The 27,719-nt window shown below is 39.9% G+C and overlaps 1 protein-coding gene across 1 annotated transcript; it reads right to left on the bottom strand.

The window, feature by feature from the left end:
* Positions 1-27,719, bottom strand: CEP15 (centrosomal protein 15). The gene is made up of 5 exons (XM_070933526.1): positions 27,635-27,719; positions 23,900-23,980; positions 21,040-21,163; positions 4,434-4,508; positions 1-361 (listed from the first exon to the last, which is right to left on the bottom strand). Exons 2-5 carry the CDS (start codon positions 23,950-23,952, stop codon positions 245-247), a joined length of 369 nt encoding a protein of 122 aa, XP_070789627.1. The 5' UTR covers positions 23,953-23,980; positions 27,635-27,719; the 3' UTR covers positions 1-244.

Below are 27,719 nucleotides of genomic sequence, written 5' to 3'. Positions count from 1 at the left end.
TTAACTGAGTAACTGAAAAGTGGAGTGTACATCCTGCACTGTGTTGTTCATATTTGAGATCAAAGTCACTTCCATGTAGCTAACAGGCCTTTAGGGAAGAACTCTTCAATGCAGATTTAGAATTGAGTATCTTACCCAACAAATATTTAAAAGAATTATTTAACAATCCACCAATCTGAAGCTTGAATAAATTCCCCCATGGACATGGTTCCGTTTTTGTTTCCTATTTATCTTGGTACTGATCTTATGTGCTGAATTGTTGATGTGATTTTTTTTTAAAACCAATTGGGGCTTGTGTTCTTCCTAAAAAAAATGGCTCCCACTTAGGGATGGATTCTTCTACTTTGGCCCAGTAAAGAGTCTAGGAAAAAAAAATACAACACGACATGCAATTTAACTGCTTCACAATATAACCTATTATTTACCAGCACAACAGCAAAAGGATCTGAACATATGAAACATTTTTACAGTTTGCTTTATGTTTGAAGTAATTGAGAAAAGGCCAAACTACTTAGTTGCTAAATCTTAAATCCCTCAATTATACAGTATAATAGAGATTGGAAGGAACTCACTACCTAGAGTAAATATGCGATAATTGGATGTGCCCTCTTGTGGTGAATAATGTATTCGAAAGGTAATCCTTCAATTTCATAATTGTTTCTTTGAGACAGATAGCTTTTTTTTCTGAACCATGAGGACTGTCCATAAGGACAGTCATGAATGCTATTGGTTTAAAGAAAGTTTATGTTCTTTAAATCTACAATGTCAAGGGAATAGTACAAATTCAGAAATCTGTTCAAGGTTCCATGAGATTTGCTGGCATGAAAAACTGATATTCTGCGATCCACTGTTAAAATGTAGATCTTGACATTAAAGAATAGGTCCCCTTGTCCACTAACTTTAGACTTGCCCTAATAGCCCCTGAATTAAGTTATTATTACCTTTTTACCTCACTTTTTTTCTTCTTTCATTTTCAGAGGGCAATAAAATAATCTCAATTATATATAAATCTCAAAACCAGAGCATTGGTGCTGGTGGAAGAGATCTTGCTTGATTCATATTTCTGCTTAAAAATTATTTATGGAAGTAGCCCAAACAAATATTAATTTGCCGCCCAACAAACAATAGCCTAATGTTTTAAACTAATAAATATTTTTTCCTTGAAGAATTACCTAAACCATCAGTCTCATCCTTCCTTTCTCTCAATAACTCATTTTTTAAAAAAAAAATTGTTCTCCTGCATTCCCATTTCTAAACTGTCTCCATTTGTCAATCATTCTTATTCCATTTTCTTCCTGTCCATCATTGTTGCTCTCATACGTCTTGTGCAAAACCCATCCAATGTTTGCCGCTGTGAAAATGCTGATTCATCCTCAAATATTGTCTTTAGCTTTTGAAGTATTTAGAGCTGGGGGTGGGGGGGGGGAATGTTGTCCCTCTTCTCTCTATACTGAATTTCAGAGGAAACATGGAACTGATCTGTCTCTTTTTATTTATTTTTTATTTGGCAGATTTTTTTAAATCTCACCTTTATTATTTTTATATATAATGCAAGGCAGAAAATGTATCGAATACTCTGTCATGAAAATGACCTGGAACAAGCACTGACAGAGATGGAGAGGCCGGCTCCATTGGCCTTGGAGGAAACTGGGAAGGGCAGAGTCAGTCCAGGCAAGGCTTTTCTGAACTAGTAAGGCCTGCAGATAGGGAGAGCTCAGGAGAACAAGGACTACGCCCCCCCCCCGATCCGAGAGCAAGGAGGGAAGAGAGACGGCGAGATCAACGCAGATTGAGCCGGCTACGAGGGAGGAGAGTGCCCCGCCCCCTTTCACAAGGCACACCTGGGGATTGAGATATAAGGAGGTGCTGGTGGGAGGGGCATTTGTCGGGAACAAGCACTGAATCTGTGGAGCCTTGTGTGCACTTGCCAAAGCCTGAAGATTGCTGTACTCTGTCTTGTGGGGCTTGCCAGTTTGCCTGCTTCACTGAACTTCTTGCTCTGGTTACTGTTTAGGTAACATGGCTTATTGGACTGCTGGCCCTGGTTAATGTTTGGGATAACCTGGCTTATTGGTTGCCAGTGGTCTTTCAGATCCGCTTCAAGGTGCTGGTACTTACCTATAAAGCTCTACATGGCATGGGCCCAGGGTACTTGCAGGATCACCTATCGGCCTCCCACCGCCCAGCGCGTTCACATAGGGCTGCCCTCCTCCGGGTGCCATCGGCCAGACAATGTGGCGCCCAGGATGAGGGCGTTCTCTGTGGCCGCACCGACCCTCTGGAATGAATTACCCACTGAGCTCTGGACGATCCCCGACCTCCACTCTTTCCGCGGTGGCCTGAAGACATGGCTTTTTCAGCAAATCTCCTGATCTGCTGGGAGTTTTTTAGTTTTAACTGTTGGGGATTTTAATTGGATTATTTTAGCATTAAATTATTGTTTTGTTGTTTTATTGTTGTGAGCCGCCCTGAGTCCTTCGGGAGAAGGGCGGCATATAAATATGAATAAAATAAAAAATAAAAAAAATAAATTGGACTGCTGGCCCTGTTTGCTGTTTGGTTAATCTGGTTTACTGGACTACTTGCAACCAGAGCAGTGGTGAAATTCAAAATTTTTTACTACCGGTTCTGTGGGCGTGGCTTGGTGGGCGTGGTGTGGCTTGGTGGGCATGGCAGGGGAAGTATACTGCAAAATCTCCATTCCTACCCCACTCTTTGACCAGCCAGAGGTGGTATTTGCCGGTTCTCTGAACTACTCAAAATTTCCGCTACCGGTTCTCCAGAACCTGTCAGAACCTGCTGGATTTCACCCTTGAACCAGAGGCTTCTGAAGGTGCATGTAAGAGTTTTGCTCCAGGACTTGTAGTGAATGTGGGAATGTTTGGGGGCACAGTTGGAGCAATAAAGGGGAGTTAGACCTGTTCTCTGGTTGTGTTGCTTTCGTGCCACACCCCGGGTCATCACATACTCCTTCCTCCTCCTATTTTCCCCACAACAGTAACCCCATGAAATGGGTGGGTTTGAGAGAAAGTGACTGGCCCGGAGTCACCAAGCTGGCTTTCATGCCCAAGATGGGATTAGAATTCACATTTTCCTGGTTTCTAGGCCAGCACTTTAGACCAAACTGGCTCTGCTTATATTATAGATGTTTAAGATATTTCTGAAGCGCAATATGGTATGATTGAGTTTTAGCACTGTTTCTAAACTTGGAAATGTGGGAGAGGGCAAAGAATTGTACCACTTACATATTATGCTTTGGGAATCAATTTTGAGGACATTCAAAATGTAACAGTGCAACTGAGAGGCCAAAGCTGAAACAAATACTATGGCCATTTTCCTACAGTACTGGTAGTCCTCGAGTTATGACCACAATTCATTTATATTGCTAAGTGAGTTTGCCCCATTTTATGACTTTTCTTGCCCCAGTTGTTAAGTGAGTCATTGCATTTGTTAAGTTAGTAACATGGCTGTTAAGTGAATTTGGCTTCCCCATTGACTTTGCTCATCAGAAGGTCGCAAAAGCTGATCCCAGGACACTGCAACCGTCATAAATATGAGGCAGTTGACAAGAGTCTGCATTTTGATCATGTGACCATGGGGATGCTGCAACAGTCGTAAGTTTGAAAAACGGTCCTAAGTCACTTTTTTCAGTGCCGTTGTAACCTTGAACGGTCACTGAATGAACTGTTGTAAGTCGAGGACTTCCTGTTTTTTTTTTAAAGAATGGCTTTTATTTATCTTGATGAAAACAATCCCTATATAGGTAGTCCTTCACTTATAACCATTCATTTAGCGACCATTTGAAGGTACAGTGGCCCTGAAAAAAGTGACTTACAACTGGTCCTCACCCTTATGACTGTCACAGCATCCCCATGGTCAGGTGGTCAAAACTGAGGCACTTGGCAACTGGCATGAAGTTACGATGGCAGTGTCCTGGGGTCAAATGATCACCATTTGTGCTCTTGCCAGCCAGCTTCCGACAAGCAAAGTCAATGGGGGACACCAGATTCTATCGATGACCCTATGATTCATTTAACAGCTGCAGTGATCTGCTTAACAACCATGGCAAAAAAAGGCTGTAAAAATCAAGTGCGATTCGCTTAATCATCGCCTTGCTTAGCAATTCTGATTCCAACTGTGGTCATATGATGAAGTTTACCTGTATATAAAATGAGGGGATGGAAAAACCTTGGAAAGCTTTCAGTTCTCACAATGAAATGAACATTGCACTGAAATGGCAGCAACTGATATTGAACTGAAATTAGGAGACAGCCTTTATTTTGATAAAAGGGGCCTTGAGAGTATACTGAAGATACAATCATCATTGCATTTCTAAAAAAAAGACTAATTTCATTTAGCAGCAAGATGAAGAAAAGAACTTGAGATACCAGCATTCAAGACAATAAGTACTTGAGAAATTGTTTTGGACTTACTTCAAGGTTAACAATTTCAGGGTGGAGAAGCAGGTGCTCTCTGGATTGTAGATTTTTCGCTGCTGCCTCAATATCCTGCAACATACAGAGAATCTTTTGAAAAGACGGACGCTTCCAGAAATGACATCCCCACTTCATTTTCCTTTTTAGTAACTATGAAAATAGAAGTAATATTCTAGCCATACAAGTTGTAATTAATATAAGTCATACCAACAAATATAGACAAAAAGAGACAGATCTAGGTTTCTAAATTGCTTACAATCTAAAGAGAGAAAGAAAAGGGGGGAAATCCTGCCCCTGATCATCAGTATGGCATTTATTAGGTCAGTTTCCAGTACGTTTCTAAGCCTTTAAACCCCCATAAGATTTAGGACTAGTATATTTATTACTGGTAAATATATTAATTTGTGAAGCATAGTGAGTGTAGCTAAAGCTTCAGCTAAACTGCCCACCAGGTTTTCAGGGGAAACTCTAAACTCCCCCTGAAACCCAACAGGGTCAGAGGTTGCCAGCAGTGGGCCAATCTAATGGACCCAATCTTTAGCAGGAGGGTTGCACTAGTGAGCTGAAAGGGATGCTGGCTAGGGAATGCTGGCAGATGAAGTCTGATGGTAATGTCCTCTAAAACTAGATCACACACAAGACACAAACAAGAACTAATCTGCAACCTCTGGATTATGCCAGGCCCTCAGTAACTTGGAACAGGTTAATGTTTGCTATGGAGGCTATAAACTCTTCATCTCAACAGTGTCATCATCGTCTTTTAACAAACCCATAATCCCTGGCGGGTGGAGTCTGGGCAAGTAAATGGAGCTAGCAGTGTGTTTACTGGCCGGATGTCCTTCCTGTAGCCAATGCAGAGTTTTGTTCAGCAGATATATTCTCATTGTGCCCAAAGAGAGAAATATCTGCCTCTACCTAGGATCAAACTCACAGCCTCCTCTGATTGTGAGGTGAGAGCTCCACCTCTAGGCCACCGCACCACTCCAAACAGCATCTCAACAGCATGAAGGTGACAAATTAAAGTTCTCCAAGGCTAAGAGGCTCAGGGTCTCTATAGCCATACTGAAAATGAAATGCAGAAACTCAGGCAACAATGAAGCTGTGCAACATCAATGATAGCACACCAGTAGCAAGCTCAACTATTCCTTAAATGAATTAATAAATATAAATGTCAGCTGTCCCTACTTGGTCAGTTAGGAAAGAAAGACTCTCGAGTCCATAGTCAGAAAGTATACTTTACTAAAGCCAAGTGGTTACAGTGAAGGAAAGCCAGATCTAAAGTTTCACGCCCAAAGCTCTGGTTAACTTTTCCCTCTTCCCACTTTTTTTTGAGAAACAGATTGGCGGGCAAATTGGTGGTCCATTCCATGGTATGATCTTGGAGCTGTTGACATCCAGGACAGTACAAAATTTAGTTTCAATTCCCCTTATGCTAGCCCCCTCCTTCTTATCCTATTCAGCAGCTCCTCCCCCCCCCCCAATTGCCTACGGCAGACTTGCAAAGCAAAGCAATTTTACAGCAGGATGGAAGTCCTGACAATAATAAACAAAATAAGCTATTCCAGGGTGCCTAATCTATTGGAATCAGCAGACCCACAGGAAATATTAAGAGCACATTATATATTTTCTCACAAAACACTTCTTATTTGGGCCATTACTCCCTGCAAAAGCACCTGTAAGTTAGTCAACATTTATTTTAAACACAGGTTGTAACATAAGACACAAAGCACTTGGGTTGCCAATGAATTTCTCTTTCTCTCTGTCTCTCTCTCTCTCTCTCATACATACACACACACACACACAAAAGCACAGGGTTGCAGTCCCCTTTCATTTTCTCTTTCCAAAAACGTTGCTGAGATATATGTAGCAACAATTTTTTGGGGGGAAATAACTATTAGGCTTGAGACTAGCCCTCTTAATTATTTCTTGAATTTACATGACACTAACTCCATAAATATGCACAAAAGCTTACAATAAAATTCAAACGCCCACACTTTTAAAAAAAGAATCATTTTTTAAAAAAAGAATAAAAATTTGGCATTCCTATCTAATCCCTGTTTCAAGCTAGGTTTGCAGGCACTTTTACAATCTGAAACCAATTCCATTGAGAAGTTGCCTGAAAAAGCACTTGCAATGTTTGTTGTCAAATTCTTTTCATCTTGCATCCTGTGTTTATGCCTTTGTTAAGAATTTATTTTGTTTTGAATTCTTCTATAGGATAATTAAGTAATGAAGCCTCCACAACTGAGGGAGCATATAAACCAATTAAATAAACCGCCTCGGAAGACTGGAAGTATAAATGCTAAGAAATAAAATATCTACAGGAAATAAATGAGAGCAAATTCAGCTATAATTATGTAATTTTGAACTCTATGCAGTTTAATGCCACTTTAGAAACACATCATTGTGTACAAGTGGCAATTTTTTGCTCCAATTCAACAGTGGATTTGCTCATCTAACGAAGTTAAAACAAACTTTTAAAAAATAGGTTAAGAACTATTTTAAACTTCTACCAGAGGTGAAATGCTCCCGGTTCGGACCAGATCGCCTGATCCGGTAGCGATGGCGGCGGATGGTTTGGAGAACCGGTAGCTTAAATCCCTGTGCCCCGCCCCCCTCCCCATGCCCAGCTGAGCCGCACAATCATCAGAGGCTTTTTTTACAACCTCTTCTGACGAAAAAATGCTTTTAAAAGTAAAAAAAAAAAAGCCTCTGATGATCACACGGCTCAGCTGGGATCATCAGAGGCTTTTTAAAGCATTTTTTTCTGCAACCTCTTGGCCGAAGAGGTAGTAAAAAAATGCTTTGAAAAGTCTCTGACGATCCCAGCTGAGTTTCCTGATCAGCAGAGAGGTATTTTTTAAAAAGCCTCTCTGACGATCCCAGCTGAGTTGCCTGATTGGCAGAGGCTTTTCAAAGCATTAGAAAAAATGCTTTGAAAAGTTAAAAAAAAAAAAAAGTTGGCCACGCCCACTCAGTCACATTACCCTCCCACCAAGCCACGCCCACAGAACTGGTAGTAACAAATTTTACCTTTCACCCCTGACTTCTACCCATAGTTTTCATTAATCTCTTACTCGTGGGAAATCGAAATTTAGCAGTGTAGTCAAACAGTGTTCTGGTGGTAGGAAAAAGGGATTTTGGAGATTTCATACAGCTGATCTAAACCTCAAATAATGTAAAACTTAATTTACATTTTTTTTTACACAAAAAACCCCAAAAATGTAAAAACTCTGAAACATGTAAATTACATGTTTTAGAGTTCAGACCTATTCTGTCAACAAGAGGACTAGTATAGTTGGAAAAGCACACAGAATCAGAATCAGAAGAAAAAAAACCCAGAACATTTAATTATAAATGGCAAGTTTATTGGATTTGATAGCTATGCTGATCTAATGAATGGGTGTTTTAACGATGGGGTGTCACCAGGAGAATGTCACAATAATTCCCAGAAGAAAATTCTCAAAGGAACTTCCTATAATTTCCAAACCATGGTGGTGCCAAAAAATACAATTATTGATACAGATTTTGAAAGTACCAAGCTAGAATGAGTATAACAAATAGAGTAACTGTTTGGAATACGGTTAGAAAGAAAAGCTACCCTAATGTAAAGACTGAGAAATGTGGAGCAAATTTACTGCAGGTGGAAATGAAAAGCCTTGGTACTACAGTGGTTTAAAGCACCCTGTTATTAACACAGCTGCCTGCAATTTACTGCTGGTTCGAATCTCTCCAAGGCTCAAGGTTGACTCAGCCTTCCATCCTTTCTAAGGTAGGTTAAATGAGGACCCAGTTTGTGGGGGCAATAAGCTGACTTTGTATAAATATACAAAAGTATGAAGGCTATTGCTTAACGCACTGTAAGCCGCCCTGAGTCTCCGGAGAAGGGCGGCATATAAATCAAATTAAAAAAAAAAAAAAAAAAAAATCATCACCGTCAGAGAGATTTTGAGCCTGTGTGTGGAGGGACAGGAGTGGGAGAAATACAAATAACGTCCTCCTTCCCATATACAGGTAGTCCTTGACCTATGACACCATTGGGATCAGAATTTCCATTGCTAAGCAAGCCAGTTGTTAAGCGAGTCATGGCCAATTTTAAGACCTTTTTGCTAGGGCTGTTAAACAAATCACTGCAGTTGTTAAGTGAATCATGTGTTCATTAAGTGAATCCAGGTCCTGTTGTGGTCCGCCAGCAGCCTGCGGAGCTGGCAGTGGAGTTGGACAATGAGGAGGCTGGGGAGGACCATGGGCCAGTCCTGGAGTCTGGGGAAGGCTCGACGAGTGCTCTGCGTCGGAGGCAGAGATGGGGCCAGGGCCATCTGGGAGTTATGCGCGGACTCTGGAGCCTCCAGAGTCGGACATCAGAGAGGCAGAGGAACAGGAGGAGCCTGTTCCTAGTGCACGCATGCACAGAGCTGCCAGAAGGCAAGAACAGTTAAAACAAAAGGAACGAATCGGGAGTAAGGCCTGGAGATGATTGGCCCCTCCCATAAGGCTTAAAAGAAGAGCAAAGCCCCGTGGGCCCTTTGCAGGAAAGCAACGTGGTTAATTCTGTTCCCAGTCGGCATCTCTGTTTGATTCTGGACTCCATGTGGCTTTGCCAAGTAGGTCTTTGGCAGTGTGTCAAGGGAGGTAAAGGTTGGCGATTATCCCGAAGGACTTCTCCCGAAGGACTTTTTGCAACTAATTGGGACTCAGCTGTGAATGAAAGTAATTGACAGCTGTTGCAATAAAAGAGGTTTTTGGGACTACTCGTGTGTTTTAATGACTCAGTAAGCCTAGGTCACAACAGCTCCTTCCATTGACTTGGCTTGTTGGAAGCTGGCTGGGAAGGTTGCAAATAGTGATCATATGACCACCAGGTGCAGCAACCATTGTAAATATATTTCCATTGCCCTTCTGAACCAGTAATTGTAGGGATACTGTGATAAACAATAAGTGCAAGGACAGGCCGTAAGCCACTTTTTTCAATTCTGTTGTAACTTTGAACGCTAAGAGAATGGTTGTAAGTCAAGGACTACTTATAATACCGTACAATCCAACTGACATTGGACTTAAGGTATCTCTTAATGCTGATACATAGCTAAATGTCTATGGAGATTCTTAGTCATCCAGGTCATGGTTGTCCCAAAGGTGCTTTTTTCAAGAGGCAACTGGACTTTCTGTTTTTTCTCTGAAAACATTTCGCGTCTCGTCCAAGAAGCTTCTTCAGCTCCTTCAGGCTTTCTCATCCAGGAAGCTGAAGAAGCTTCTTGGATGAGAAGCAAAATGTCTTCAAAGAAAAGCAAGAAAGTCCAGTTGCCTCTTGAAAAAAGCACCTTTGGGACTTAAAAGGAGATGGTTTGCAACACTATGCAGTCAGTTTTTGCAATACTATGTCAGTGATGTAGTTAAGGGTCAAACTCTAGAACAATGTTTCTCAACCTCGGAATCTTTAAGAAATCTGGATTTCAACCCTCAGAATTCCCCAATCAGTAGGCTGGCATGGGAATTCTGGGAGACGAATTCCAGCCATCTTAAAGTGGCAGAGGTTGGGAAACACTGCTCCAGAAACTAATTTTGTTAATCCCAAGGTAAAAGCTGCAAACTTTCTATAGCTACATGGTGGCTAGAAGGCAGCTCTGCATGGGTGTGCTTCATATGATCTCTTGTCAGGATTATGTAAATACCTGTTCCAGGGAACAATTGCAACATTACACCAAATGTTCACCCTTGGAAAGGTTATGTTTACGCCGTGATATATAGAAAATGGGCCTTATGAGCCACTGTGGCGTAGTGGTTAGAGTGCAGTACTGCAGGCTACTTCTGCTGACTGCCAGCTGCTTGCAATTTGGCAGTTCGAGTCTCACTAGGCTCGAGATTGACTCAGCCTTCCATCCTCCCGAGGTAGGTAAAATGAGGACCCAAATTGTTTGGGGGCGTTTTGCTGACTCGGTAAACCGTTTAGAGAGGGCTGTAAAAGCACTGTAAAGTGGTATATAAGTCTAAGTGCTATTGCTATCTGCATCACCGCAATAATCTAAATCTTGGATGATAATACACTAGAACACAGAGGGGAATAAGAGTAGCCATTGTTATGGAAAAAAGTTCCATTGTCAAAGAAAACTTAAAGGAGCTGACAGAGGACAAACATCCCATGGTAGACTTGTTTATTATACAGCAGATTTCTCTTCTGCAATGTAAGACAGGACTAGATTTTATTTATTTTTATTAGTCATATTTCTATGCCGCCCACTCTCCGAGGACTCTGGGCAGCTTACACCAAAGACAGCATACTAAATAGCATATTGCCCCCACAATCTGGGTCCTCATTTTACCCACCTTGGAAGGATGGAAGGCTGAGTCAACCTTGAGCCGGTGAGATTTGATCCACTGATCTGCTGAACTAGCAGTCAGCTGAAGAAGCTGCAGTACTGCACTCTAACCACTGCGCCACCTCGGTTCATTTTTTTTTTTTTATTTGATTTATATGCCGTCCTTCTCCGGAGACTCAAGGCGGCTTACAATGCGCTAAGCAATAGCCTTCATTCTTTTGTATATTTATACAAAGTCAGCTTATTACCCCCACAACTGGGTCCTCAATTTACCTACCTTAGAAAGGATGGAAGGCTGAGTCAACCTTGAGCCTTGGCGAGATTCGAACCTGCAGTAATTGTTAAATCACAGGAATCTAGATTTCAGGTGAATATGAGTAGTCCTCGACTTACAACAGTGCATTTATCAACCGTTCAAAGTTACAAAAGCACTGAATAAAATGATTTATGACCATTTTTCACCGTTACATCATCCCCAGGGTCATGTGATCAAAATGCAGACTCTTGGCAACTGGTTCATATTTATGACGGTTGCTGTGTCCCAGGGTCATGTGATCACTGTGCGATCTTCTGACAAACAAAGTCAATGGGTAAGCCAGATTCACTTAACAACCGGGTTACTAACTCAACAACTGCAGTGATTCACTTAAGAACTGTGGCAAGAAAGGTCAGAAAATGGGGCAAAATTCATTTAACAAATGCTTCATTTAACAACAGAAGTTTTGGGCTCAATTGGTAAGCCGAGTATTACTCCCTCTATTAGGAGACACATCCTGACAGGAGGCCTTAGTCAGTAATGGAACCAATTGCTGTACTAAAAAAAAAAAAAAAAAAGGGAGGAGTCTCCCTTGTAGGGGGAACTGCACAATACTGGGAATGGCGTGATGGCAAACCTATAGCATGCGTGCCACAGGTGGCACATGGAGCCATATTGGTGGGCATGCGAGCATTGCCCTAACTCAGCTCTGGCGCATGCCAGCTGCTTTTCGAACCTTCCGGGCCCACCGGAAGTCAGGAAACGGGCTGTTTCCGGCCTCCGAAGGGGGTGGGGAAGGCCCTTTTCACCCTCCTCAGTCTACTAAAAAGGCTCTGGAGCCTGGGGAAAGCAAAAAACAGGCCTACCGGGCCATCGCGTGCCAAAAGCAGGAGGAACGCGGGGGTGGTCACACCCGTATCCGTGGTGGGGGTGGGGCGCACTGAATTATGGGTGTGGGCACGCGCGCATGTGACCCCCCCCTGCGCTCTCCCTGCTTTTGGCACACGACGACAAAAAGATTAGCCATCACTGATAAAGTAGCTTCAAATGTTTTGCCACAAGCAAAAGGGTTGCATTATGTAGCCAACAAAATCCCCTCATCTCAAGAAGTCTCCAATACCTAATAAATAGGGTGTCTTTACTTCCCAGAAAATACCTGAATCTACAAAGGTCCCCAACAGTGAGTACCCTCATTGACTTTACAAAGCATAATCTTCACAAAGAAATTGTTAGGAATAAGAGTTAACCCGATTGAGGAATTTAAATGAACTGGTTGCATTCTGATAAATCCCTTTCCTTGTTCTTACTGAGGTACAGTACTTTCTTCTGGAAATCCAAGCCACAGGCTTTGAATTTGGGATAAGCGACAGTGAAGCCGATTCACAGCTTGGAGTGAAAGCATTCGCTGCGCATACGTGATGAAGCCAGTGATATTCCCTCTTGAAGCCAGCTACCAAAGTAGCAAAGCTACAAGAGAGGCAGCAATCTTGAAGCTCTTCCCTGCTCAAGACAAAGATGACTTGCTAATAATGCATTCATAACATGTGCACAACGATGAAGAAACGCAGCAAGCTGTTCACCAGACATTCAGAACTTCAATGCAAACTCACTTCTATTCGCTTTTCTTAGGAAATCAGCACATGGGCTCCCACTTCCATGTGCTCTGTTAAGAGAGAACGAGACTCGGTTTAAAAAAAAGGGGGGGGGTGAAGCTGCCGCTCCCCGAAGCGGTGACAACCCCGCCTTTTTTCTGTGGGCTTTCATACACAAACATGGGAGCTTCGAGCGCAGGCCTTTTGGGCAAATTGAGAGCGAGGAAAAGGGTGTGGGAGTGGGGTGTGAAGAAGCCAAAACTGAACAGAAATGGAAGAGGGGAATATAGCAGATGGCATTATCAAGAGCAGAGAGTGAGTGTGAAGAGTAAGGCATTTAAAGGAAAAAGGAAAAAAAAAAGAAAAGAAACCAGAAAGAAGGAAATTCCCAAAGGGACTTCCTATAATTTCCAAACCGTGGCAATGCCAAAGAATAGAGATCTTCAGACAGATTTTTTTTTTTCTCAAGAAAGTACAAAAGTGGAATTCTTACAACAAATAGGGCAACTTGGAATACTGTTAGAAAGAAAAGCTACTCTAATATAAATATGGGTTGAGGGATTCGGAGAAAATTTACTACAGGTGGGAATGAAAGAATGGGACTGACAAAGAGTTTTTCACTATACAGAGGGGAGGGGGGAAGGAGTTGGAGGAATTTCATGTTTCTCCTAATGTTCCTCCTTCCCATGTACAGATAGTCCTCGACTTACGACCACCATTGGGACCAGAATTTCCACTGTTGAGAAGTGACTGAATCACACCTGATTCTATGACCTTTTTTGTCATGGTTATTAAGCAAATCACTACAGATAAAATAAAATAGAATAGAATAGAATGGAATGGAATGGAATGGAATGGAATAGAATAGAATAAACTTTATTGTCACTTTGAATGTAAACTGATCGGCATACATTAAAATTATGTATGTACCCACATATATTATATGACACAGAGAAACAACACAGTCTAGTTTAAGTGAATCACACAGCCATTAATAGAACCTGGCTTCACCCATTTTGCTAATTGAAAGCCGGCTGGGAATGAAAGGTGACTATGTGCAGATGTGTGTGGGGGGGTGGGGGGGTTGAATTGGGAGGAATTTAATGTTTCTCCTTCCCACATAATATAATTAGGCTCCTGGGATTTCTTTAAGGAGATGATTTGCAACAATAAGCATTGTGAAATCCAAAAACAACAAGACAAGGCAGCTGCAGTACAAAATAAAGGTTCTGCTGCAGCCTGGGCAGAAAAAGTCATTGAAGTACATTTCTCTGGCCCAATTCATTCCTAGTTTACTAGAGTTTCATCTGGTGGATGAAACTTATTTTCATCCCAACATTTTATGTTCACATATTATCCCTTTAAGAACGTTCCAGTCCAGATCATTGCAATGACTGCCTGATTTTTTCCCCCTTCAAAATGTTGTTTATAATAATAGGAAAGAAAAATACTTCAGGGCAAGAGAAGGAAAACCCCCCCACAAAAAACAACAACAAAGAAACAAAAAGCGCTGCCTCGCATTGATTTTAGTTGAGAAGGGCACTTTGGCAAGGCCTACATACCAGATGTGTCTTTTTGTTGCTCCTCTCCAGTTAGAGCATATTCTGAAGTCTATTGTCATCCAGAATCCTGATTTAATGACAGCCAACTGACAAAAATTGTTGCTGGAAGCTGAAAGGCGCCTTAAGGGAGGACAATGATGTCACTGAGATTGGATGGCATTTTTGTGTGCTGCTAATAGCTGGAGGCAGCCATGCCGGTTTTAGTTTTCCTTTGAGGTTTGGTGACAAGGTTTGCTTTTGGCAACGCTTTTTAATATATAATGGTCAATTGGACAAACACCTTTAGCATATTAACTGCAGATTCAGATGGGTGGCTGTGCCTCTTTATATTTTAGTCTAAAACATTGGGGATTTATAAAATATGAAAGACAGCTAGGGGTAGGAGTAACGAAGGCACCCAAAGGTGACTTTTGAGATTCTTACTGAAAGTTATTTATTCGTTCAGTCACTCCCTGGATATCTCATTCATTTATTCATTCAATTCATGTTCAATTTATTTTGCCACAACTGTCTGTCAGTAAGTGCTTTTCTGAGTTCTTCAAAAGCCAGGCTTATGTAATTGTGATACTATCAAGCCATTTTTACTTCTGACACTCTCTTTTTCTGTTTTTTAAGCATCAAGGTCTTCTTTATTGGCGGCTAACTTTCCCACTCACTTTCTCTCAGCTTGGCCACCTCACAAGGTTGTTGTTGGGAAAATAGGAGGAAAAAAGATTATTAGATATGCCTATCGCCTTTAGTTATTTACAAAGAAATAAAGGCAGGGTAAAAATATGCAGGATATTTTTAGGAAATATCCGAAGATAATAGACATTGTCTAGCTGAAAATTATTTAGAGGAAATGCTATATCCTTTCTTTCTGGGAAAATATGCAAATTATAGGGAGCGGCACACAAAAGGTAATAGGAGTTAGGAGATATTTAAATAAAGTTAGTCTTAAAAAGGTATGACTTAATACCTTAAATAGGAACTTTAACGTGTAAATCTGCAATTGATATGTGTGACTTTTCATGCATAGAGACAGTTTCTTCAATCACGTTGCTTGCTGTTGATTTTCTTTTTAATAATGGTTAAGGGTTTCAATTTCTATAACAATATAAGTATTATGAAACTTAATTGTTTTGATTCTATATGTACCCAGTTTAGAGAGCATATGTGGTATGAAAATGACTAAACGTCATTATTTTTTATCATTGTGCATTATTTCTTCATTAACAATGAATGGTAGGTTGTAGAGTAAGAAATTATTAGTTTTAATAAAAAGAGTGGAGGGGATAAAATATTTACGAAGAATGTGTCAATAATTTTTATCACATTCCAATAGTAACCCTTTCTACAAATCTTACAAAGAAAAAGTTGGATTAAACCCTTCATCGTTACTCAAAAGCAGAACTCACTGAAGCCAGTGCTGCTTGCTCCAAAGTAAGTAAACCGCTGCCAAAATAACTGCAAATTTCAAAGAATCAACTCATTCTAATTTTAATATTACCCTTTGCTTAATAAAACCAAGCAAGAAGATTCCTCGAATTGGCATTTCAGCCATTTTTTTCTGTTTTGGAAGTGTGTTTTAATTACAACGGAGAGAGCAATAACAACTCTTTTTATAGCTCTGAAGCAAAACTGAAATGATTTTACTCCATTTAATTTAAATATAGGCAAATACAATGACACCTCATCACGGCATCGGTGTTTTTCCAAGAAAGCCAAATCAACAACTCTCCACATGGTAACTGTGAAATGTACAATGCCTGTTATTGGGAACAATTTTCTAAAGTTGGCACATAAATCTGAACCTTATTTTCAAGGTTCCAATATAGTGTTCTGTGTAGATCTCATTCCTGTTTTATTTTGTTATCAGAAAGCATCTGCAGTGCTGCCTGACTGTTAAAACCAGAATAGAACAAATACATCTAAAATCAGTAATGCTGTTCTTTCCTGCCAGACAATTTGTTTTCATGGTCTTCTGTTTCTTTCACAAATTTTCTGATAATTCTGGTATTCAGGCACATTACTCAGAACAACACAATACAGTGGCAGAAATAGTCTATATTTTTCTCCTATAGGTTTCCCATTCTCTCCAATAAGATAAAAACAATACAGGACTTAATTGGAATGTAAGAAGAATTTACACTAAATTAGATTATGTATATATCAATGAACCACTGGTCTCCATTAATTAGCTAGCAACAAGGTTATTTTTTCCCTTAGCTTCGCTATAAAATAGATTGACAAATGATGAAGAAAATGATGGTCACCATTTCTTCCTTCTTTGCAATTATTTCTTTTTAAGGATCACACTGAAATTTCTCCAAGCTTTAAACTGCTCATTCTGGCAAATGTAGCCAAATCCCAGTTCCTGTGAAGAACTTGGAGTCCCACTATGTGCAAATTTCCCTTTCTGATCCAGCCAGAAATAATCTCAAAAGCACTCTACTGAAATATGCACAAGAAGGTTATGGAAAGAACCCTCAGCTCCAAAAAGAGCAGAGTGGGTGAGTGGGTGATCTGTCATAACATGTTTGGAACAAATCAATTAAAGGGAAGCAATTTCCCATTTTTTTTTTCCAAAGGAAAAAGTAACACATCTCCAGTCTTCAAAGCCATACTGCCCCAGGGATGTCTCTAGAACAATTAAGTAATGATAACTGCCACCATACAAGCAACACCGTGGAACCTCCCATGGAAAGACAACATGAAAATGAAGGCATAATTGAAAAAAAAATAACATTGAGAGATATAAAGTGCATACGACCATGTTTTAAAACCAGATGGGGGAGAATTTTCTTGAAAAATCAAAGACGTTGCTCTAAAAAAGTTAGAGCAAGAAGCAGAGTGATTCATGAGTGCATGACAGACTATAAGGCAGTTGACAAGTAAGCATCTTGCTTGAGGAATGAAAAGATTAACCTGCCATAAAATAAGAAAAACCCTTCCTATCCAAAAGGATCAGTGTGTTTATGCTCAACTAAGTCAGTAATCACCCATTTGGAAATGGTTTCCTTAGAGACAGTAGAACTTGCTGACTTTGAGCCAGAAGAAAAAGAAGGGATGATAAGATTTCTTATGACTTGGCTTGCTCCTAGAAAAATGTCTGGCCATAAAATTTACGGAGATAACCTTTACTGGCATGGGTGAACAAGTGTGAAAGCAATATAATGAGCCCATCGTACTTTCTCCGAAAGGCCTGTAGACGCACTTAACTATTGCTTTATATATGAAGAGTGGATATAGAAATATAGGATGATTTGTCTCAGTACTGTAGAGTAAAATATAATAGCAGTAAGTTTGCTAAGAGCTGCAGATTATAATAATTACCAATGGCCAAAAAAGAATTTTTAAAAGAAGTTAAGAATGGCATCATACTTTCCCTTAACAGTTTTATTCTAGATTCCTAGAAATAAAAACACAGTATTCCAGAGCTTGAACATTGCAGTTCTGTTTCTAATAAATTCTGCTTCTTTTTCAGACATAGGATTAGCCCTAATGGTGCAGTGGTTAGGATGCAGTACTGCAGGCAGACTCTCCCCACTGCCTGGAGTTCGATACTGACCGGCTAAAGGTTGACTCAGCCTTCCAATCTGGGTCCTGATACAAATAAGGACCCAGATTGTTAAGGGCAATATGCTGATAGTGTAAGCTACCCATAGAGTCATGTAAAGCACTATGGGGCAATATATAAGTTTAATTGCTTTTTTTTATTGCTATTATTTAGTCATTCTGAGGATAGTTTGGTAGTTTTTCAGAAGTTAATTTTTGAAAGGGAAACTTATTATACTGTGCTAAATATAGATAGATAGATAGATAGATAGATAGATAGACAGACAGACAGACAGACAGACAGACAGACAGACAGACAGATAGATTTCAGGGCAGGAACAGTAAGTTTTGCACATACCTGCCTTAGGCTTTTTGAATGCTTTAATAATTTAATAATATTAAAAATAACTTTAAATACTTGGATAAAGCAAAAAAGTTTTAAAGTTCTCAACATATTGTGGTAGGTAATTTTTAATGGCTAGAAGTCAAACTTAATAGTTTTGTGGGAATGCAAATCACAAAATTGATAGGGCTCCATCATATTTATAGGTTTGGTTATGGAAGGAATTTGGAACTTAAAAAAAATATATACATTCATGATCATAGCCATGCTATTATTCTTTTAATATGTCAAATTAGCAAACATCAACTAGAACGAACTTACGTCTCCCAAGTAGTTGGTTTCATTCTCCATAGTGGGAAACAGATACCGTGTTTCCCAAAAATAAGACCTCCCTGAAAATAAGGCCAAGCGCTTATTTCGGGGGTCAAAAGAAAATAAGACCCTGTCTTATTTTTGGGGGAACACGGTAGTCCTATTTGCAATGGATGTATCAAATTGGCTTAGTTCCTATCCCATTAATACCACAAGTACACCTCTTTGCTTTCTTGTGTATAAATGAATGAACTTCTGCTACTTGCAAAGAAGAAAGTTCTCTCCTTTTCTATAAAGAAAATTTGAAACACTTAATTTTGGTATAAAATTATGACTATTGTAAAATCAACCACTACATTTGACTTAAGAGAAATAATGACTCTGGGTGGGTCACAACAATCAAATAAATTACAATCAACGAAATAATACATAAAAAATTAGGCAACACATATTAATTTTTTGTGGATTTTCTTGGCATGGGAATTGGTTAATAGAATTATTATGCAATACTGGAAGGATAAATCTGCATCTGATATGTAGCAAATAATATGTACTATTTATCATCTGAATTATTTGTCTTTTTTTGACAAATAAATAGGATCCCCCCCAACCTTGTTAATTGGTATGTTTAAATTATATGATTCTTTTAATATTACTGCATGCATTTGTATTTTTCTTCTGTTGATTGGCTTGGTACAATAAAATAAATTAAAAATAAGAAATCCAGATGGAATTAGGTGCAAGGAGCAACAAGGACAAAAAGGCTTCATCTCAGAAAAGCAAGAGATTGTTGCATAGTTGAGGAGTGGAACTACATTAAAAAATCACAAGGAAACTTGTAAGAGTAGAGAGAGGAGGCAGGGTCAAAACCAGAGGCAGCATTGCAGATAAACATGAATGTATGTGGGATCTAAAAGCAAACTGAAAAAAAATGTGTAAACAATGGGGGTGGGTATGTTGTTGGAATAACAAGGACACTTGTTTTAAGATGGATGCTAAATACATGAATTTGGGAGCTAATGAAAGAACAGAGAGAAAGTTGTTGCTTTAACGTTGTTCCAAGACCCTTCCAAGACTGAGTGGCTGTGGCTCCCGGCATCCCGATATAGTCAGTTGACTCCATCACTGACTATTGGGGACAAGTCATTGGCCCCCACAGAGAGGGCTCGCAATCTGGGAGTCCTCCTGGATATGCAGCTGTCCTTGGAGGAACACCTGACGGCTGTAACCAGGGGGACCTTTTGTCAGGTTCGCCTGATTCGCCAGTTGCGGCCCTTTCTTGATCGGGATTCCCTGTGCACAGTCACTCACGCCCTCGTCACCTCTCGCCTTGACTATTGCAACGCTCTCTACATGGGGCTCCCCTTGAGGAGCACCCGGAGGCTCCAGCTGGTCCAGAACGCAGCAGCGCGGGTAGTGACGGGAGCAGCATGGCGCTCCCATGTAACACCGCTCCTGCGCGAGCTGCACTGGCTCCCAGTTGTCTTCCGGGTGCGCTTCAAGGTGTTGGTTATCACCTTTAAAGCGCTCCATGGCATAGGGCCTAGCTATCTTCGAGACCACCTGCTGCTACCAACGACCTCCCATCGACCCGTGCGCTCCCACAGAGAGGGCCTCCTCGGGGTGCCATCAGCCAGACAATGTAGGCTGGTGACCCCCAGGGGGAGAGCCTTCTCTGTGGGGGCACCTACCCTCTGGAATCAGCTCCCCCCAGAGATACGGAGAATCCAAGACCTCAGTGCCTTCCGTCGCGCCCTTAAAACCCATTTATTTAAACAAGCCGGGCTGGCTTAAGATGAAATTTTTAACTGTTTTTTAAATGTTTTAAACGTTTTTAATTGGTAATGAGTTTTAATTGGGCCAAATTTATATATCTTTTAATTGTTTTTAATATTTGTTCTGCATGTTTTTTAATCTGGCTGTACACCGCCCTGAGTCCTCAGGGAGAAGGGCGGTATAGAAATCCAATATATATAAAAAAAAAATAATAATTAAGGTGCCAACAAAGCAGATATTAAATTTAACTGATAGCAATAATAATGCAACAAAGACTTAGTTGACATCTTGATTAAAAAATGATGGCAATTCAGTCATTCTAAAAACAGCCAGCACACTGTTTTAGGAACAATACTTTTAACAGTATGTCAAGTTCTGGTCAATTCAAACATATAGCTGAAAGCAGAGGGAAATACTTTATTGCCTCGTTCAATCACTTTACTAGGCAATTTAAGAGACCATTTGTGAAATAGGGTTCTTAATGAGCATTTTTGTGGGATTTGTCTATGATTCAATGAAAACACTAAGAAAAGGGCTACCGTTATGATTACCCAGAGCAGCTAAGATTCTGGGTTCAGACCAGCATATTCCTAGGTACTAGATAACAAGAAAATTACGGATAACTATCAAAATAATGGGAGAAAGCTTTTCAAGAACAGTCCCCGTTGCATGTGATCAACCAGGATTCTGATTCAGAGAAAGCCGATTCACATGGCCCTAGAACCTCTAGTCTTTTTATTTTGGTCAGAAATGTATATGCTTGACATGTTGCAGGATTACGCGTCTCCATTTTTGGCTGGATGCAATTAAAAGCGTTAGTCACTATTTCAGAATTCATCAGGAAGCGATATAGTTAATGTTGCGTGGCTCTTTTGCAGTAAAGATACCGCTTCCAAGCCACAAAAACTTACATTTAAAAGTGATACATTTCTTTTATGAGCTGCATCAGCTTCTTGCGTGTGCCATGCCTGCTCAGCGTCTTTGTCTCTTAGATGACTCTCCATCTGCTGAAGCAACACCAATCTCCGAGAGAGTCTACAAAAGGGAAACATTGTGATAAGTGGGCAGGCATTCCCCCCCCCCACTCCAGCACAACAACCAGAAAAACAACAACCTTTTACCCTCACCCAATTTTTCTTAATTATGTTGAATACAGCGTGGGAGAACAAAAAAGAAGGGGAAAGCACATAAAGTCCCTTTCGTGCTGTGCTCCCAGGGAGAAAGTAACCATCATGTTGTACAACAAGCAGTCTCTGTGCATAAATGACACAATCGGCACAGAACACTTTAAACAATATTGGCCCGCAAGGCACAGTTAGCCATCTAGAGCACTAGTGATGAGTTCGCTGCATTCTGCTACTAGGGTTAATTCTGCAAATTTAAGAGATCCTGTGTTCAGAAGGAAAACTGTCACGTTGGTTGTACATCCTTCTGCACAATTTTAAAAGAGTCCTGTTTTCCTCCCAATCCAGGTTCACTGAAAATAGTTTCTTCCTCTCGAAAACAATCTTTCCAAACCTTTCCTATAGAAACGAGGCTCCATTCCATTCTCTGCACTGATTTTAAAAAAGGCTTTGGGGGAAAAAGTATTTAGTAATTTCAAGAAAACTCTCCTGGGAGGAAGCAATACAGTGCAGTTTGCAGAGAAAGGGGGTTCTGCATATACACTATATGCACAAATGAAAAGTGTTAAACAGAGGGTGTAAAATGTGGATCAGGAAGACTTTTAATCTTACATGAGAGGATATTTTCTTCACAAGGGAGTTGGAAAAATAGCCTCAGAGCGATCAAGAAAACTATATTACAATGAAATATACAAGAGAAACAAGGCCCTTATTACTCTTAATAGACTAATGCCAAAGTCCAGGAAAACAAGACTTTCATCAATTTTTTTGGTTTGTTGGGTCAGTTCTCTATGCAATGGATATTGGGATATGTTAAACCAATAATAAAGGGGAGAAACTGTTTTTTGCTTATTTTGGCAGAAGTATTATGAACGTGGACTCAGTATGTGCATAGATTTGTACACAAGCTGTTTTTCCGTTTTTTTTTTTATTAATTGCTGTGTGGCAAACGACTACAATCTTAGGGAGAAATCTTTGCTACTACCCATTGTATCATCTCCATAAAAATTGTGAAGTCTCACATTGCACCTAGAAAGTAATGCATGCAGTAGATGCTCTACATCTACATCTATTGGGCTTATATTCCCTCCATAAAACATATCCATTCAACTGAAGTTAAAGAAATACCAGCTATGTTCAGATTTATGTAAACTATTCAGAGATTATGTCAAATAACTTTGTCAACATTGTTATTTTCTGTATTATTTCAGTAGACTTATGTTACGTCATTATTTCATTTTTAAACCTTCACCTATTTAGATGGCTGTGTTATACTAGCTCTATTACCTCCTTTTTGAGAAGGAAAAATCCCGAAGTAGAAATATATTCTTTATAGATTTTGTCATTATGCTTACTACAGTTTTGGCACTTTTCAAAAGCTTTTCCTCAAGAATGAATAACTTGTATTTTCAACCACAGAAATAATTTGAGATGGAATATTTGCCTTTAGAAATCTATTCTAATTACTTCCATATATTCAATAATTTTTCCTCTACCAGAATGAAAGATTAGGAGTGCCCAGGAGGAGCTCTAGGTAGACCTAGTACCACAGATTTTACATTAGGATATAAATGGGAACAGTTTATTTAATCTCCTCACAAATGATATGGAATCAGCTCTGAGTAGTGAGGAATCACATCAGTGGATGAGATCAAATTATTAAATACAGTCAAGAGATGACAAAAAAGATCTCCTCAATCTGAGGGAATGAAACAAAATGGCAAATTGAGGTTCATCCTAGGATAGTATGAAAATGTGTGTACTGACGCTAGAAATTTAACCCACATGCAGTATATAGTGGTTAAGGTAGGGTATGCATTCACAACAACTGATCAGAAAGAGGTTTTGATTTTATAGTGATGGTTCAGTGAAACATTTGCTGCTGTGCAATTCCTGTTAAAACATAAATGTCAAGGTAGGGTTCATAGGGTGTGAAAGTAAAGTTGCCAATAACATACTTATTTGTACACCTGTACAGATAGTACGTTATGGTATCAGCCACTGAGAAACAATTATAGGATGCAACTATTTTCTTCAAATCCAATCAACAGGTTTCCTACAGATTGTAAATTATGGAAGCAAGAAACTAGAATAGGTAAACTTTGGGCTACAGATCAAAATTCTGCAATTGCCTTTTGAACAAGAATATTGAGATCTTTAAAATAAAACTAGGATATTGCAGTAACTCTAAATGTTTACTTTTAAAAAGGTCTTTTAGAAATCTGGTTAGAATCTGAAGTGCTAGCTGCAACACGGAGAGAAATGCAATGAAATGGGACATTATACTGAATTTAGAAAAGGCATATCAAATCATTAAGCCGTAACTGGAATTCAATCAGAAAATTCAAGGTTGAAAAAAGAGGACTTCATATTGTGGTTTATTTGAAAAGCAGCACTGGTGGACAGCTACCCCTAGAGGCAAAATATGGCACTTAACAAAAGACAATATAGTTTTTTTCTGTTATTAAAATTTGTTATTTCTCTAAGAGGTGTTTTTCTTGTATTTGGAACAATCACACAGTTGTTCTCAGTTTGATAAATCAGTTCATAGATTTGGGAATAGTCCTGCAAATTCCTAAGCATTCATAATATATTTCACTGTATTTTTCTAACATCTAAAAACAAGACATCTTCAGAAACTACTTACATTTTTTCATGCTGCTTAGCCAGCTGAATTTCTTGTGCCAAATAGGATGCCATATTTGATCATATTAATAATTTCAATTATCTATGAAAAAAAGGTAAAATATGGATCCTTCAGAAATAGACACATGCATTTTATGACATTTATTAAGAAATAATCCTAAATATAAATGTTGAATTAGTGATGGGAACGGTTTGCTGTAAAAAAGATGAAATCTTTTAACAATATTAACAGCATATGAGTACATCTTAACAATATTTAAGACAAAATATCAATACTGCATTCACCTGTAAACATTTCTTTTCCAGTCTTGCTTACTTTTATTTTTGTACTTGGTTTATTTTCTTCCTTAATTCTGCATTTTTTAAGCTTTGGACGGTCAGTTTTTAATTGTCCAATAAAATAAAAAGTCATCCGGGCACCTTTTTAATAGTAATTTTATTAAATATTGTAATTAAGAATTAATACAACTAAGAAAAGATTGAAAAATAAAGAGTATGCGCAGAAAAGGAAAAGGGGAAAAGAAAGAAAATATAGTAAAGAAAAAGAAAAGAAATATATAAAAGTGTGACTTCTCACCTTCATCATAACAAGTGCTAACATCTGCCCTTATCTTTCTGATATCAGAAAAAAGTCCAATGTCTAAAGATTCAGATTTTTTTTTTTTGTTAAATAACTTCTTGTTGTTAAATAACTTTGCTAATGCAAAAGTCTTTTAAAGATATAATTAGTCTTGGGATTCATCTATACTGGAGAGCAAACTCTGTACAGATTATCTGTAGAACTTGAAAAAGCAACACATGCAGAGAACCTTTGACTGAACAAACTGTATTTAATGGGTTTATGGTGCAATGGGGCCAGATCAGAGAATGTGGATGTCATCCCTGAAATAATGGGAAAGTCAGTTGTTTCTAAAATCTGCAAACAGTAATAATATCCCACACTTGGATCAATCTACATCATTTGCACAATTCTGCAATAGGCATTTTTATGTTATTTGCATTGATTTATGTCATGTAATGGAATCGTTTCTCCCCAATAGCTTGTTAAGTTGAGGCTTTAGAATAACAGTATTTTACTACTTTTGGGTTTTATTTTTGGTGCACTAAAGGAGACATGACAACATCGCTTGGCTGCATGCCTGGATTAAAGTTAATTTAATTTGCTATGGACATGAGTGTGCCCATCCAAATACCATGCACATGCCTCACTGCACTTAAGATAGGATGGTGTGGAAGGCATTCAACCCTGAAGCAGTGTAGGAAGCTTTAAAACATACACAGGTTCAACAAAGCTTTTTACTGATCCTATTGTCTGCATTCTAACCTAGGAATGGAACCTGCTTTAATGCTCACTCATTTTTAGTGTTTGAACAGACATTTCAGCAGTAACAATTTCTGACCAACCGATTCTGTTTCTCCTCAGGTCTCTTCTTTCTATATTCACAGATCACGCTAGCTTAGTTTAATGCAGCTTACCATGTTGTTTGAGCTTAGCTACTGTTGCTTGCAAACTGGTTTAGAGACATTTCATGAACCCAACAAACTGTAGCTGATTTATCAAAATGTTCAAACTATGGCTTAGCATGAAGTTGCCCTAATGAATAAGGACCCTCTATGGAAAGGCTACAAGTCACTGCCTGAGATGGGTTGTGATGCTATACAAGCCATCCTCGATTTACAACCTTTTGTTCAGTGACCGTTTGAGAAGTTACACATTGAAATAAATGACTTATGACCATTTTTCACACTTACGACTATTGCAGCATCCCCACGGCCACACGATCAAAATTCAGAGGTTTGACAACTGGCCTCTATTTATGACAATTGCAGTGTCCCGGGGCCCTCTGCTCACCTTTTGCGACCTTCTGACAAGCAAAGTCGGATTCACTTAACAACCTTATGACTGATTTAACAACTGCAACGATGCACTTGAGTACTGTTGGCAAGAAAGGTTGCAAAACGGGGCAAAACCCATTTAGCAACTATCTTGCCTTGTAACAGAATTTTGGACTCAGCTGTGATATTAAGTCCTAAAATTCAAGGGATTGATCAAGGAACACAAACAGCCAAGTCATTAGATGTATACCAAGCCATGATTTAGGCTTGGTCCAGTTTAGCCCCCAAATCCAATCTAGACAACCCCTACAAAAGTGTTTTGTTGCCCTGTAATATCCGACCCAATTTCTCCTAGATCCAGCAAGCTGGGTGAAGCCAGTCAGATGCAATTGAGAAACTATAGTTCACAGCTAATTTGGCAGTTCAAATCTCACCAGGCTCAAGGTTGACTCAGCCTCCCATCCTTCTGAGGTGGGTAAAACGAGGACCCAGATCAGGGGTCAGCAACCTGCGGCTCTGGAGCCACATGTGGCTCTTTCACCCCTCTGCTGCGGCTCCGTCACTCAAAATATGCGTCACAACCGCCAATGTGCGACACCAGCCAGCACGCAATTTATTGAGCTTTTCAACCTCTGGTAGGCCAACCAGGGATAAATCCAAGAAAAGAAAAGTTTCAGAAGAAAACAGAACGTTTAATTCAAGGGCCTGGTGGCTCAGCAGACTGATAGCATTGTGATTAACACCAGCTGTCTGCAATTAAAGTAAGTTCGAATCTCTCCAAGGCTCAAGGTTGACTCAGCCTTCCATCCTTTCTAAGGTAGGTAAATTGAGAACCCAGTTTGTGGGGACAATAAGCTGACTTTGTATAAATATACAAAAGTATGAAGGCTATTGCTTAACGCATTGTAAGCCGCCCTGAGTCTCCGGAGAAGGGCGGCATATAAATCAAATTAAAAAAAAAAAAAAAACTACATAAACTAGTTTTGTGCCCACTTAAGAAATAGTCAGGAACGGGAAGGTTTTTTGTGGCTCCCGGTGTTTTCTTTTCTGTGGTAAAGGGGTCCAAATGGCTCTTTGAGTGTTTAAGGTTGTAGAGCCCTGCCCCAGATTGTTGAGGGCTATAGGGTGACTCTGTAAACCGCTTAGAGAGGGCCTGTAAAAGCGCCTGTGAAGCGGTATATAAGTCTAAAGCGCTATTGCTATCTGCAGCTTGTTAGATTGTTTCACAAACTGCAACTTCGGCAGGACGCCCGACTCAAGCCCGAGTCACTCGTTTGAAAGGTCATTGGGAAGAGCTGTTTTAAGGGATGCTGCGAACTTGCATCCCCTTCACACGTTTCTTGCCCGCACTCCCCCCCCCCCCAAAAAAAAATATCTCTTGGCTCTCAAATCTCTCCATGATGATCTGGTGCTAAGGAAGGAGAAAAGTCGCAGATGGCTGGCAAGTTGAGCCAAAGGTTTAGCGTGTCCCGTTAGCCCAGCGTTCCTTTGCTTTGCACCAAAGAAACTTGGATCAAATTTCCCATTTGCCACCGAGCTCCCGAAAAACAGCCACGCTGGGCTGGTCACCCTACTCATTTTTTTTTATTTATTTTTTAGTATCTCGTGTTCCCCCCCCTCCCTCCCTCCCCAAATGGAACATCGCGAATAGAACGGTCGGATCTCCCGACAGTTCGGGAGCTTCCAACTCAATAAATGGGAGGGGGGGAATAAAAGTATTTTTGAGAAGACGCGCGCGCGGGGAGACCCCCATTCAGGAAATCGGAGGTTCGTATCCACCACCGCGGGAACTAGGACCGTACTATTCCGAGGCGGATTGGGGGGGGGAATAATAGGAAAACAACAAACCAGGAGCCAGACGTACATTTCTGCGAATTGCGAATTGAGGTGCTCAAACTACCTTTATTATGACCCTGCCGCAGTCAGGAGTGGCTTTTCAACCGCCATGAAACAAACCCAACGCTTTTCACTCCCGGCAACTTGTT

The sequence above is a fragment of the Pituophis catenifer genome, unplaced genomic scaffold, assembly GCF_029215685.1.
Source record: "Pituophis catenifer annectens isolate HBS135680 unplaced genomic scaffold, rPitCat1.0.hap2 SCAF_2, whole genome shotgun sequence".
Taxonomy (NCBI): domain Eukaryota; kingdom Metazoa; phylum Chordata; class Lepidosauria; order Squamata; family Colubridae; genus Pituophis; species Pituophis catenifer.
Note: the sequence above shows the minus strand (reverse complement) of the source record. Positions and strands in the feature narration are given on the sequence as shown.

What these genes read in the sequence shown, in the direction of transcription:
- CEP15 (XM_070933526.1), bottom strand. Translation starts at nt 23,952, where the DNA reads ATGGCATCCTATTTGGCACAAGAAATTCAGCTGGCTAAGCAGCATGAA. An exon ending in GCTAAGCAGCATGAAAAAAT is followed by an intron (nt 21,164 to 23,899) that starts GTAAGTAGTTTC and finishes TCCCTTTTGTAG; the next exon opens with ACTCTCTCGGAGATTGGTGT. An exon ending in CTGAAATTGTTAACCTTGAA is followed by an intron (nt 362 to 4,433) that starts GTAAGTCCAAAA and finishes TTTTTTTCCTAG; the next exon opens with ACTCTTTACTGGGCCAAAGT.